Genomic DNA, 14,717 nt, shown 5'->3' on the forward strand with positions numbered 1-14,717 from the left:
TTATTTTTTTTTAATTTTTTTTTCAACGTTTATTTATTTTTGGGACAGAGAGAGACAGAGCATGAACGGGGGAGGGGCAGAGAGAGAGGGAGACACAGAATCAGAAACAGGCTCCAGGCTCTGAGCCATCAGCCCAGAGCCTGACGCGGGGCTCGAACTCATGGACTGCGAGATCGTGACCTGGCTGAAGTCGGCCGCTTAACCGACTGAGCCCCCAGGCGCCCCTCCACTGTATTTATTGAAAAAAATCTGCATATTAGTGGACCCACACAGTGCAAACTTGTGTTATTTAAGGGTCAACTGTGCTTGCCTTGGATAGAATATCAGGGAGGGTTTAAATTTTAGGACTTTGTAATTTTATTCTGAGGGCACAGGAAGCAACTGGAGGCTTTAAAGCAGGAGAGCAACCTGATCTGATTGCTCTTTTAGATAATCCTCTTTGGCTGTCATGTCAAGGATGGATTACAAGGGTGTAGATGGCAAAAGAGTAGCATCAGGGGACCTGTCAGTGTTCCTAGTAAAAGTTGACAGTGCCTTGGACTAGGGTGACTATAGTGAAGATGGAGAAAGGGGAGCAGGTTCCAGGAATATTTTATTTTATTTTTTTAATTTTTTTTAACATTTTATTTATTTTTGAGACAGGGAGAGACAGAGCATGAACAGGGGAGGGTCAGAGAGAGGGAGACACAGAATCTGAAACAGGCTCCAGGCTCTGAGCTGTCAGCACAGAGCCCGACGCAGGGCTCGAACTCACGGACCGTGAGATCATGACTTGAGCCGAAGTCGGCCGCTTAACCGACTGAGCCACCCAGGCGCCCCAGGAATATTTTAGAAATAGAGTGGGGACACCTGGGTGGCTCAGTTGATTGGGCATCCAATTCGTGGTTTCAGCTCAGGGCATAATCTCACAGTTCGTGAGTTCAAGCCCTGCATCGGGCTCTGCGCTGACAGTACAGAGCCTGCTTGGGATTCTCTCTCTCTCTCTCTCTCTCTCTCTCTCTCTCTCTCTCTCTCTCTCTCTCTCTCTCTCAAAAATAATAAATAAAAAAAATTATATATAAGAAAAGAAGTAGAGTGGATTGGATTGGACCTGATGAGTTCATATGGGGGATGAGGAAGTGAGGAAATGGGTGATTTCAGGTGGCTTAATTTGAGCAATTTGGTGGTGCCATTTACCGAAATGGGAAAGACTGGAGGACGAGCAAGTTAGGATGTGAATATGCAAACACATTTTCAATTTGGGGTATGTTGGGTTTGAAATACCTTCCGATACATGTTAAGTAAGCAACTGGTATGAATTGAAGGAGCAGGAGGGGGGACAGGGCTGAAGATAGAGAATTGGGCGTCCATCACTGCCTTGATAGAATTTCCAGCATGGTAGAGTGCACATGGAGAAGAGCAGGAGGCTGGTGATGGAGACTTGGGAGCAACTGTTGAAATAAGACTGGACAGGAAGGGAGAATAGAAGTATGATGTCCCTGAAGGCAAGAGAAGAATGTGTCTTAAAAATGGTATAAGGTATTGCTTTGAGGGTCACTGAAAGGTCGAGAAAAAAAATCAGGGCAGATTCGTGATAAATGGCATTGACAACATGGAGCTCACCAGTGACCTGACAAAGGCGACCTCCTTTGGTGTGAAGGGCACAAAAGCCTCATGGAGGTTGAAGTGGAAACGTGGTGATGTGGAAACAGTTGATTATCCTTCCCATTTTATGAATGAAGAAACCAAGGCTTAGAATGGTTAATTCTCTCATCCAAGGGCAAAGTCCCTGGGGTCAGTTCCCGGACCCAGGCGGTGAAGGTTTGCTTCAGGGATGTGCACTCTGTGCAAGAAATGTATCCAATTCTCTTCCAAGTCGTAAAAACCAACGCTGCTCTCAAAGATGCCCTCAACTGAAAACATTCTTTCACGATGCCACTTGTGTTTTAGAGAAAAACGAGAGGGCCCGGCTCGGGCTGCAAAAAGACATTTTTGCTCAGCTGCGAGGGAAGGCCCGCCCCCTTTCCGCCGCCCGAGGCCGGCGCGGCCCACTGCGGCTGCGCGGGCCTGGGCGCGGCGGAGGCAGGGCGGGAGCGCGCGACAGGGGGGCGGGAACGCGGAAGGGGCTGCGGCGCCGGGCGCCGACCGAGTCGGGGGCGGGGCCGGGCGCGAGTGTGCGGGGCGCGCGGGTGACAGGTGTGGGGACGGCCGAGCGGACCCTGGGTGGCAGCAGAGGCGGCGGCCTGAAGCCTGAGGGAGGGAGACACGGCGGCGGCGATGCTGGAGACACTGCGCGAGCGGCTGCTGAGCGTGCAGCAGGATTTCACCTCCGGGTGGGTATACGGCGGGAGACGAAAAGGAGCCGGGGGCCGGGCCGGGGCCCCGGACGCCGCCTCCTTCCTCTCCGCGCACCCAGTGTGCTCGGTTCCCATCCCGCACTTCCCGTCCCCGCCCCGCCGAGCAGAGTCACGAACTTTCCGGCGTCGGTCCGGCGGCGCTAAGTAACTTAGGTTCCAGCAAGCCGGCTCCGCGGAGCGCGCCGAGGACGGCCGGGCCCCGTCCCGGCGTTTGGGCGGCCGCGGGAGGGGAGTCACGTGGCGGGCGGCGCGCCCCCCGCTTCCGCCGCCCGTGGGACCGGGCCCGCGTCCCCTTGGTCTCCGGAGCCTGCGACGCACCTGCCCGCTCGGGCCTCGGGCTCCTGCGGCCGCGCGGGGAGCTGGGCCCTCCGCCCCCTTCTCAGGGCGAAGGTCGCGGACTCCCAGTCTCTGCTTTCTCGAGCGGCCCGCTCGCGTATCCCCCCAGGCCTCGCCTGCCGCCTCTTTTCCTTTTGTTTTCTCTCGCTGCTTTTGCCCCGAGTTCGGCGCCTTGGTGAAGAAACTCTTGGGCAAGAGAAGCAGCAGCACTACAGCGACACTGTTAATACAGCTAGTGGTTAAAAGCGCAGACCAAGCGGTTCCCAAACTTTGCTTAGACTCACCTGGGAACCTTTAGCAATCTTGATCCCAGGTTGCCTCCCATACCGGTTTAATCAGGCAGGAGATGGGGTTTTAAAGATCCTCCGGGTGATTGCAATGTGCAGTGAAGTCCCGGAACCACAGGCGTAGACTCTAGCGCCAGACTGGTAGGGATCTCCTCTCTCCCACTAAGCCACTGTATTTTTGCAAGTTCCTTGAGTTGTGAGTTGTCATGCCTCGGTTTCCACAACTGTACAGTGTCGATAAAGATGGTAGTTACAGGGTTGGGCAGATTAATGAATTAACGTGTAAAACGCGGCCTGTGGGACAGTAAGCCCTATGGCATTTGTGGTTACTAGTTAGGGCCTAATTCATTTTGATTTTTTCTTTAGGAAAGGCGTTACTTTTATAAAGAATCTGTTACCTTTAGCTTACAGATCCTTTGGAGAATTTTCTGAATGAGGACATCTCAGTCATCTGGTTTTAAGTTTCCAATGAGCAAGATGCTGGCTAAGATTTTATCTAATGGGACAAAAATGTTTGCATTGTTTGCCTTTTGGGTGCTGAGTAGTAACAGACTGGTATATACTTGAGCACTGACCACAGGTAAATCATTTTTGATAGTTATGGTTTGGAGTTCTTAAGAATATCATAGATGCTATGGGAGTCATTCGTTTATGGTGTATTTGCATGCTTGCAATTTTTTTTTCTCATTTAAATTGAAAAAGTAATTTCTGAGTGTAAATTATTGAAGAATTTCGGTAGGATACTGGAATAGTCTGCCTGTAGCATGAGAATGGTCATAGATAAACCCATCTGGTATGCCCCTGTTATCATTACTTCCACATTCTTTGATGACATAACCGTCCGTCTTCTGACAGTTACCGTAACTGTCTAGGTTGTACGGATGCCTCAGAACCCATTCATACTCATGACCGTTGCTTAAGAAGGTTAAACTTATAGGGGCACCTGGGTGGCTGAGTCGGTTAAGCGTCGGACTTTTGACCTCGGCTCAGGTCACGATCTCAAGGTTTGAGGTTTCGAGCCCTGCATCAGGCTCTGTGCTCACTTCGCAGAGCCTGCTTCGGATCCTCTGTCTTCTTTCTGGCCCACTCCTGCCCCCCCCCCCCCAAATAATTAAATGTTAAAAAAATTTTTTTTTAAAGAGGTTAAACCTAGAAATCTGGACTCTGGATCCAAACCGTCCTGGGAGATCTGGATAACCTGAGTTTAGAGTTTAGGTTAGGAAGAGGGTTGGGGGGATCTGGTTAGAACCCCTTGGAAACTGACTTTACTACTTGACAACGTCATAGGCTGGGGCCACTTTGGGATTTAGACACCCTGAGAGAGCTTTCATTCCATTTAGGCACCTGGTCAACGACTTCTGTGCAGGTTCCTCTCAGCTGACAAACCTCTAGACGATCAGTGTGTGCCATTCAGCCTGCCACGTGGCAGGGAAATAACTCCTCTCCAGGTGATGTCTGTTTTCCAGCTGACTGTCAGCTCGGAACTCTGATGTTCATTTTTGTCAGGTTCACAAATTTCCTATGCGACCCTTGCCAAGAAAGACTCCTCTTAATTCAACTTAGTAAACTCTTCTATATTCAGCTTGAGATCAGCCTGTTTAACGTCATTGAATATTTTACCTTGACGAGGAAAGATGAAATTAAACACAGCCCACGTGTCTATTGCACGAAGGCACTGAGGGATCCAGAGGTGAAAGGGACATGGCCGTCACCTCCCCCAAAAGATCAAATTGTGCCCGGCACACCTTTAGAACACTTGGCGTTAATGCCTGTAGAAACCAAAGCAGCTGGCTTCTAAAATGATTGGAAATTTCCCGTGTTGAGTTGCCCGAGGGAATCAGAAGGAAGGCCGGTCTGTTTCTAGTTCCTTCAGTGTTTCCAGTGTTGCTCCTTACGGTCACCCAGAGTGGTACCCTCTCAGGGCTTTTCTGTTCATTTTCACCTTGTGAGAATTCATGAAACTAGACCTTAAATGTAGGCAAATTAACTTTTTTTTTTTAAGTGAAATAGGATTATCTTTATCAGTCTCACCAGGGAATGTCCCATTAGTGATAAAGCACACCTGAGGAACACAGTGAATTTCTACCTGCCATCCACACTTAGAAAAATGCAACTTTTTCTAATGAAGGCATAGGGGCCAGAGATGCTGATGGCCTGCTGGGGGCCACTGGGTTGTCTGTGGACTTGGGGTCTTTTTTTATAAATTTTTGTAAGTTACAGTTATATCAAAATTGAGATAAACTCGGAAATTATATCATGTTCATTCTGACTTAAGCAGATGGCCGGCTGACCCCAAGGGCCTCGGGAGTGAGGGAATTGGTTCTGGGCCTCACCCTCTTCCCCTCACCTAAGTGAGTCTTAATTTGATTTCACTTAGAGCTCTTAGAGCCTTTTGGAGAGTTCACATAGAACATCCACTTTTTAAGGATTGGCTTGAGCTCTGAGGGAAACTTTCGGATGATACATGGAAGCACACACTTCAGATCCACTCTGGTCTTTGAGTTTTACCTTTTGAGCTGTTAGGACTAGAAGCCTCAGGACTGAAGTAATCGGGTGCACAGAACCCTCCAGGTACTGAAGATCAGATATACTGATGGTTTACAGCCACCCGTCACCGCCTGGCGTTTCCGGTTTGTGATGCTCTGGGTTCTTGTGAGTAGGGATAGAAACCTTGTACTGTTTCCCCCCTCAGAGGCCCCCACTGCCCCGCAGCCTTATTTCTCTGCTTCCCTCCTGTGGTATCAAAACCTGCTCAAAGGAGAGGATCTAATAATCTAACTCAGTGTCGTAAAATGGTGAGATTTTGCCTAAAATTTTGACTCTTCCAGGACTACTCACCTTTTAAATAAGCAGGATAAAAAAAATCTCAATATTCAACCTGATTTAATAACTGGTGAGTTCCTACTAAGTGTCGGACAGTAGGTGATGCGCTCAGAAAGTGTCCTTTTGTCATGGCAGCTTTTTTCATTTCATTAAAAAAAAAAAAGATTTAAGAGGCTACACGCTCAACTTTCTTTACTAATTAGTGTCTGTATCGGGCTAGATCCTGGGGCCACAAAAGCGACTGAAACAGTCTCTGCGCTCTGCTTGCTGTAGACTGGGGCGGTGTTGTGGGAGCAGAAGGAACGGGGGGGCGCCTGGGTGGCGCAGTCGGTTAAGCGTCCGACTTCAGCCAGGTCACGATCTCGCGGTCCGTGAGTTCGAGCCCCGCGTCGGGCTCTGGGCTGATGGCTCGGAGCCTGGAGCCTGTTTCCGATTCTGTGTCTCCCTCTCTCTCTGCCCCTCCCCCGTTCATGCTCTGTCTCTCTCTGTCCCAAAAATAAATAAACGTTGAAAAAAAAAATTAAAAAAAAAAAGAAGGAACGGAGCGTTAAAGATGCACATCTGGGGCGCCTGGCTGGCGGTGGAGGGTGCAGCACTCGATCTCGGGGTTGCAGCTTCGAGTCCCGCATTGGGTGTAGAGCTCACTTAAAAATAAAATCTTAAAAAAAAAAAGAAAAGAAAAAGATACAAGTGATACATGCGTGAGCCCAGAGGAAAAGAGTCATTAATTCAGATGCATTTACAGAAGGCTTCAAAGAGAAAGTGGCTCCTCGACTGGGCCTTGAAGAATGAGGAAGGATTGTACTGGCTTACGGTGAGGGCATTTCCAAGACGGAAGCAGTTGTGGGAGAGGAAGCTGGGAGGGAAGGTTAGTGACTAACCGAGGCTCTTCAAGTGCTCTGCTCAATTCACTCATTTATCAAATCCGCACTGAGCACTTAACTCTGTGACCGGCGCCATTCTGGAAGCCAGGGAGGTAGCAACAGAACATGGCAGGCAGCAAATAACGTCCCTGGGCTCATTCTATTCTGCCTCTAACGGGAGGCAGAATACTTAGAAGGTCCTAAGAGGTCTTGAACAGTAAAGCAGGCGAAGGGGCTCGGGGATGAGTCGGTTGCTACGTTGTGCAGGGTGGCCCTCGCATATTTTTTACACCGACCGAGCCATTTGAAGGTTTTTGGGAGGAGGTAGTAGGAGTCTGCCCATATTTCTGGAAGAAATTTGGGTGCGATGGGAGGGGCTGGAGATGTGGAGCGGGGAGATTACTTGGGAGGCTGTAGCCGTGGGCCGGGGGAGAGATGATAAGTCCATGCTGGTAGGAATTTAACAAGCAAGGGGATGTGACAGGCCCCGGGTGGATGTGACAGGCCCCAGTGGATGTGACAGGCCCCAATGGACGTGACAGGCCCCGGGTGGATGTGACAGACCCCGTGACAGGCCTCGGGTGGACGGGTAAACTGGGACATAGAGGAAGTGAAAAGGGTGGAGGAATATGGAGGGTGGTAGCTTTGAAGGGTCTTAGGTGAATGATGTCATTTACAAACAAAAAGGATTTTAGAATAGTTCTGAGAGAGAAGCAGTTGACCATGAATTTGTTGTGAATTTGTTGAGAGGTAAGGTGCGGCCTGGCATCCAAGAAGCAATTGGAAGTTTAAGAAACCCTGAGGAGGCAGGTCGGAACTGACACGGTGGATTTGGGGTTAATTAGGGAAGAGATAGTCTAAATCCCTCTCCCTTTCCTGGGTTTGTGCAGCTTTTGTGTGACTCTCTCAGGCTTGAGAGCTTAGGGGTCACGTGTACTTTTAAGTGTGATCCATGCTGTGTTTCCGTGATCTTGTTTTTTCTTCCTTCCTTCCTTCCTTCCTTCCTTCCTTTCGAGAGAAAAAAGTATGATAAACGTTAACGGGAAAATAGAATAGACTGGATTTGGATTTGCAAGCAGAATTTAAAGTCAGAATGATGGAGACATGAACGTTAAAGGAATTGTACCTTAATGATAAAAATGTGCTCATTAATATGTTTTTGTGGTGTTTTACAACAATCACGACAGCTGATGAGGTGAGCCAAGTAGGAAATTGAAGTGCAAATAAATGGAATGCCGTTAAGGTCACCCCGGGAGGCTGAGTTAGCTGGAGAAAGCACATTTTCTGCTCATCCTTCATCGTAGTGCTCCCTATATCACTCTGTTTATCTCCTTTTTAAACCTGTCTTGGGGGCCGTTTTGCTAATCACCTCCATTTCTTAATAAGAGGCCCCCATTTTTAATATTTTTCTGCCAAACTTAAAAAAAATAAGCGTGCTGGTCGCAAATCAAGTGAAGTCTTTAGAACAATCTAAAAATAAATTAACAGGGGTCCCTGGGTGGCTCAGTCGGTTAAGCGGCCGACTTCGGCTCAGGTCACGATCTCGCGGTCCGTGAGTTCTAGCCCCGCGTCGGGCTCTGTGCTGACAGCTCAGAGCCTGGAGCCTGTTTCAGATTCTGTGTCTCCCTCTCTCTCTGACCCTCCCCCATTCATGCTCTGTCTCTCTCTGTCTCAATAATAAATAAACGTTAAAAAGAAAATAAATAAAATAAATAAATAAATTAACAAAGTGTTAGGGTAAATTTGAGGTTTGGTGCTTTGAACTCAGAAGTGTGTATAATTAGTTGCTTTTGGTAGGAAGACAACTGTCAGGTCTAAATTGATAATAGTCACATAGCAGCACTAATGTCTAACTGGGGATTGTGTGGGATTAGGAAGAAGATTGGGAATGGTGGGGAAGCCTTTTATAGGAATCTCTACTTTATTTCACCTTGACCCAATAACGTACTTAGTTTCTTACCTTTGTTGGTGGAGATCATTTTTATTATACTTTTCATTTGAGTTAGCCCTGTTTACAGAATGCTGCCAAAGTCGTATTTGGAATTTTATTTAATTCCTGTGGCAAATTATTGTGGTCAATATAATACTACCGTTTTATATATGAGGAAACCAGGGTATTACACCTGGCTCAGTATTTCCTTCTTAGTGTGTCATAACTTTGTGGGACATTAAATAGCTTTTATTAGTGGGTTGTTCCCAGCACAGAATCACCGTGGGAAGCTTTAAGGAGAATCATTGCACAATAAAAACAGTAAGCTACCTTTAGTTGAATTCTGGGCTTTGAGGATGTATTTCAGAAAGGAATGTTTTGCTTTTTTTGTCACTTGTTAAATATACCTGACCTTAAACATATGTGTATAGATATATATAGATATATTTATATCTATATATATCTATACACAAACACACACACACATATGTATACATATACACACACAAACTCACCTGACCTTATTTTTTCTCAACTTAAAGTAAGAATAAGAGTCATTGTAACCCTTTATGTGTTCCTCTCCTCAACTTTCTTCACTGTTTTCATCTCCTTAGAGCTACTTTGTTTTCTCCATCAGTTTCTGTTCTGAATTTTGGCACACATGATTTATGTGGAGACAGCATGATGAGAAAAGAGTATCTAAAAGACTGTTTATTACAAAAATGTTTTTATAAAATTTCAGACATAAAAAACTGGAATAACACAGTGAACCCCATAAATCCATTATTCAGATTCAACAGTTGTCAACTATTGCCACATTTGCTTTGCCTCTCCCACAGTTATAAAATAAATCTTAGATTTGTCTGCTACATCTCTCCTACATCAGTTTGCATCTCTAAAAAAAAGTACAGGGGTGCCTGGGTGACTCAGTCTGTTGGGTGTCTGACTTCGGCTCAGGTCATGATCTCGTGGTAAGTGATTTCGAGCCCTGCATTGGGCTCTGTACTGACAGCTTAGAGCCTGAGTCCTGCTTTGGATTCTGTGTCTCCCTCTCCCCCTTTAGATTCTGCCCCTCCCACGCTCATGCTCTTTCTCTCTCTTAAAAAATAAATAAACATTAAATTAAAAAAATACAGACATTACATGCATTCAGTGCCAACGTCATACTTAACTGAATTAACACTGATTCTTTGATATTATCAATTATCCAGTCCATAATCAAATTTCCTGGTTCTTAGAAATGTCTTTTTATAGTTGATTTGTTCAACTCCAGATCAAATAAGTTCCACACATTACGTTTGGTTAAGGTCCAATTTTAAAGCAGATGCTTGTTAAGGAGCCACACGGAGAAGCCCTTACTGACCCAGCGATTTTGTTTTCAGCTGCCTGTAACATTCATTCTTTCTCTCTTATTCTAAACTAATTTTTTGTTTTTGTTTTTTTGGGGGTGTGCGGAGGAGCACCCCAAATTTGATATAATTGAGAAAGTATAAGTTTATATCAGAAACAAATATTTGAGGCGTGCCTGGGTGGCTCAGTCGGTTAAGCGTCCCACTTCAGCTCAGGTCATGATCTTACAGCTCGTGGGTTTGAACCTGTGTTGGGCTCTGTGCTGACAGCTCAGGGCCTGGAGCCTGCTTTGGATTCTGTGTCTCCCTCTCTCTGTACCTCCCCCCGCTCATGGTCTGTCTCTCACAAGTAAATAAACATTAAAAAATTAAAAAAAATAAATATTTTGAAATATCAACCTCCACATTTGCTGGACCATATAATAAGAGTGGTCCAAAAAGGATCTTAACGGTTCCCTTGCAATATCCTTGTCCACCTAACTGTATGCAATTGTCCTGAATCCCCAAAAATAATACCAGAATCCTTGTGAGCATAATGTCCTGCTGTGTATCACCATCCTAGTATAATTCTACCTGGGATGTACAGCTAAGTGCCTTTCTCAAATTTTGGAGTGGAGAGGATAGAGCGTAACTGTCAGAAAAGCTTTCCCTAGGTGTTGCTTAATCTTAGTCTAAACCAGATTTACCAGTTGCCAAAGTAAGCTTGGAAATTTATATTATTTCTGTAGGACAGTTTAGACTTTTTACATACAGCTCCCTAGACTCATCTGGGGAGATATATACAAATGAGTTTTCAGTTAAAGAGATTGCAGAGTCTCTTTAACAATGTGGAAAGTTCATCTCCTCATTATCTTACTTTTTGAGAAACAACAGAGTAATGTAAACATTTCTTGTATGAAATTGGCATTCCAGTTTGTTTAAAAAAAATAAAGGCCTTTCTGGTACTTAGCTGGGCATTATTGACAAAGCTCTAGTCCTGTGTCAGGACTCGGACGTGTGGTGGTGAACTACACAGGGTTGGGGCATTCGTGAGAGCCAGCTTGTACGTTAGGGCAGTTTCTGGCTGAGAGCAGTAAAGTCCGTAGAGGAAGGCGCACTTATTTCTAGTTTTACCAAAGACTTTTTAGGGGCTAGTGGTGGTACTGTGGTCTGTGTTTCACACTCTATTTAGAAATGAGTATTTGTTGAAGTATGCACATTAAGAAGAACATTTACAGCAATATCGCATTTTATATGAGAGTCGCTCATGATTTAGTAGTCCCTTTTTGGCAACCTCTATTGTATAGTACAGAGCCGACAGCCAAAAGAAGGTGAAAGCGGGCCAGTGAGGCAAAAATAAATTGTACAAAGTCTGCGTATTATGTAGAGAGGCGAACCTATTTATTCTGTGCATTTTCTGGCCCATTATCTGTTTTCTAGCCCGGTAATTTAAAACAAATAGTGGGGAGCCTGAGTGGCTCAGTCACTTAAGCGTCTTGATATCAGCATGATCTTGGTATCATGATCTCACAGGTTCGTGAGTTCCAGCCTTGCGTTGGGCTCCATGCTGACAGCACAGAGCCTGCTTGGGATTCTCTCTCTCTGCCCCTCCCCCCCCCCAATATAAGTAAGTAAATTTTTTTAAAAAGTAAAAAAGCGGATAGGGAGGGAGGAGGCTGCAATAGTTAAGTAGCCAGCAGAAGCAGGAAGTTACCACAGATAACCAAATGACCAGTGTTGGAGATAGAGCGCTTAAATTTAGAAAAAACAGACACAGGATCCCAAACAAACTCAGATCCCCGTAGATTGGTCTCACGTTGGCAAGCGAAGAGCTATTCCTCGCTCGGAAACGTCTGAGGAGATGGCTGTTTCGCCACAAAACGTAATCGATCGTATTCATAAAAATGACCTGGAGTTAGCAGAACATGTTAAATAGAGTGTATCGAGTCCTCTTTCATGAGAAAGGTTTGTAATATACTTTAGGAAGCTTTTTATCAATGTGTAAAATTTCACAAAATGTCGGTACTTAAAGAGCTTTGAGTGCCCGGTTATAGTATCTACTTAATAAAACGTGCTGCTTTGATAATCTTTGTTACCTACCAAATTCACCTGTGTGAACTGCTGCTTTTTCTAATGATGCCAGCTAAGTGACATTTCTCTAGTCTGATCACACTTCGGGATTGTTTCTAAAAAAGGGACTGGGGCAAGAACAAATATAAAGGTGCTTGCTATGGATACTCTGTTTTGGGTGTCTTACAGTAAACACTCAAGTACTTGTCTGTAGAGGTGCTTAATTCTTGTCAAGAAATTATTAGCTTATCTGACCTCAAATTATAACAACTGTGAAATTTATGGTTGAAAAGAAATCTCTTAACCTGTAAAGATGTGATATTTTCTACTTGTTGAATTATAGGCTGAAGACTTTAAGTGACAAGTCAAGAGAAGCTAAAGTAAAAAGCAAACCAAGGTAAGCCTGTGCTAAGATTTAATTTCCTGTGATGTAAATTTCATACGACGACGTTGGGGCTCTAGTTGTAATAGTATTGTTACTTTAATGAATTTTGCATTTGTTGAGCACATTTGACTGCAATCTGATTATTTATAATTTTGTTAACACTGGAAAGTTTTCTGATAAAATTGTAAAATGGTTGAGGAAGTGGTGAGATGTAGTTGTATTATTCTAGGACAACCAGTGGTTATTTTATTGTTTGATCACAATTAATCATTTCTGTATATTGAACACAAAGTAAAAGTCCTGCGTTATCGAGAAGCAGATTAATAATGAAACCATACTTGGCAAGGGAGCCTCGTTAGCTGTGTGACTTGACATGTATGAAAACCAGTGTTGTGCAACTTTTTCATTTTTTTTAAATAAGTGAAGCATGACCAAATTTCACTTTCAACCTAGTGATTATGAGCTTTTTATTTTTTTAAATTGTTTTTTAATACTTATTCATTTTTGAGAGACAGAGTGTGGGCAGGGGAGGGGCAGAGAGAGAGGGAGACCCAGAATCTGAAGCAGGCTCCAGGCCCTGAGCTGTCAGCACAGAGCCCTACGTGGGGCTTGAACCTGTGAACTGGGAGATCGTGACCTGAGCCAAAGTCGGACACTTAACTGGCAGAGCCACCCAGGTGCCCCGAGATTATGAGCTTTTAAAAAACAAAATTTTTATCATGTAGCATTTTATTAAAGTGTTCATTGTAGGGGCGCCTGGGTGGCGCAGTCGGTTAAGCGTCCGACTTCAGCCAGGTCACGATCTCGCGGTCCGTGAGTTCGAGCCCCGCGTCAGGGTCTGGGCTGATGGCTCAGAGCCTGGAGCCTGTTTCCGATTCTGTGCCTCCCTCTCTCTCTGCCCCTCCCCCGTTCATGCTCTGTCTCTCTCTGTCCCAAAAATAAATAAACGTTGGAAAAAAAAAAAAAAAGTGTTCATTGTATTATGTGCTAAGAAGGATCTGTAGGGCAAAGTGATGGATGACAGTACATTACAGTATTTTATTTTATTTTATTGCATTGCATTGCATTTTATTGCATTTTGTTTTATTTTATTTATATTATTTTGTTTTATTTTTTTCCTAAATGTTTGTTTTTGAGAGAGAGCGTGAGCATGAGTGGGGGAGGGGCAGAGAGAGAGGGGGACAGAGGATCTGAAGCAGCCTCTGCTGTCAGCAGGGAGCCTGATGTGGGGCTCAAACTCACGAACCCTGAGATCGTGACCTGAGCTGAAGTCAGATGCTCAACAGACTGAGCCACCCAGGTGCCCCTACAGTATTTTAATTGTGAAATAAAACAGTACATTTCTCTAAAAGTTTAGGTAAACTGTCATTAGTAATTTAAAAACATTTCACATCATAATTATAATGTCAAAATTCTCATATAGGTTTTTGTTTTTGTTTTTATTTTTAGTCGGCCTAAATCAGAAAGAATTCTAATAAATAAGTGGGGTTTTTTTTTGGCAGGACTGTTCCATATTTGCCAAAGTACTCTGCTGGACTAGAATTACTTAGCAGGTAAGTGTTTTCATTTAAATAACAAGATTATGCTTCTGACTGTTGCCTAAAAATATTTTATAGTTTTATAAATAGAAAATGTAAAACAACTAAATCTTACCCAAACATAGTGATTAGAAATTACTTACTTGTTCATTTCCCTGAAGGGTTTTTACTTTTCATTGATTAGTGCAAAGGCCATTCAGACTTTGAGCAGATTGATCACTATTATCTTTGCTCATCAATACTTTATTATGTGTATTTATTATGTTTCTGGTTTTTCTTTTGTAAGAACATTGATTTTGAATCTGAGTCTTTGATACTTCTTTTACTTTGATTTTTAATTTTATACCATTTCTTCTCGACTCCTCTCCTGTTGGCATGCAGATTAACATTAAAAGGCATGATTTTCTTAGATATGGCAACAAAAGCATAAACAACAGAAGAAAAAAATAGGTAAATTGGACTTAGACAAATTAAAAACCTCTGTACTTCAAAGAACCCATCAAGAAAGTGGAACAGTCCACAGAATGAGAGAAATGTTTGCAACTCACATATCGGAAGGATTTGAATCTAGAGTATACAAGGAACTGTGATAACTCAATGATAAAAAAACAACCCAACGAAGGAGAGGCAAAGGACTTGAGTAGATAGTTGTCCAGAGAAGATATAAATGGCCAATAGTCACATGAAAAGATGCTCAGCGTCATTTGTGATGCTCGTCAAGACCACAGTGAGATACCACCTCACACCCACTAGCATGGCCGTCATCAGAAAGGCGCTAGCAAGTGTCGATAAGGATGTGGAGAAATAGAACTCCTTGTACT

General features: G+C 44.3%; 1 protein-coding gene across 1 annotated transcript in view; it reads left to right on the forward strand.

Moving 5' to 3' along the window:
- The first annotated feature begins 2,169 nt into the window (after positions 1-2,169).
- The window catches only part of DTNBP1 (dystrobrevin binding protein 1), a 132,202-nt gene continuing 119,654 nt past the window's right edge, over positions 2,170-14,717 (forward strand). The window contains exons 1-3 of the mRNA XM_030314810.2: positions 2,170-2,312; positions 12,317-12,370; positions 13,861-13,911. Of these exons, the coding sequence (XP_030170670.1) occupies positions 2,257-2,312; positions 12,317-12,370; positions 13,861-13,911 (161 nt within the window). The 5' untranslated portion in view covers positions 2,170-2,256. The remainder of the gene's footprint in view (positions 2,313-12,316; positions 12,371-13,860; positions 13,912-14,717) is intronic.

The sequence above is a fragment of the Lynx canadensis genome, chromosome B2 (assembly GCF_007474595.2).
Source record: "Lynx canadensis isolate LIC74 chromosome B2, mLynCan4.pri.v2, whole genome shotgun sequence".
NCBI classification, from domain to species: Eukaryota; Metazoa; Chordata; class Mammalia; order Carnivora; family Felidae; genus Lynx; species Lynx canadensis.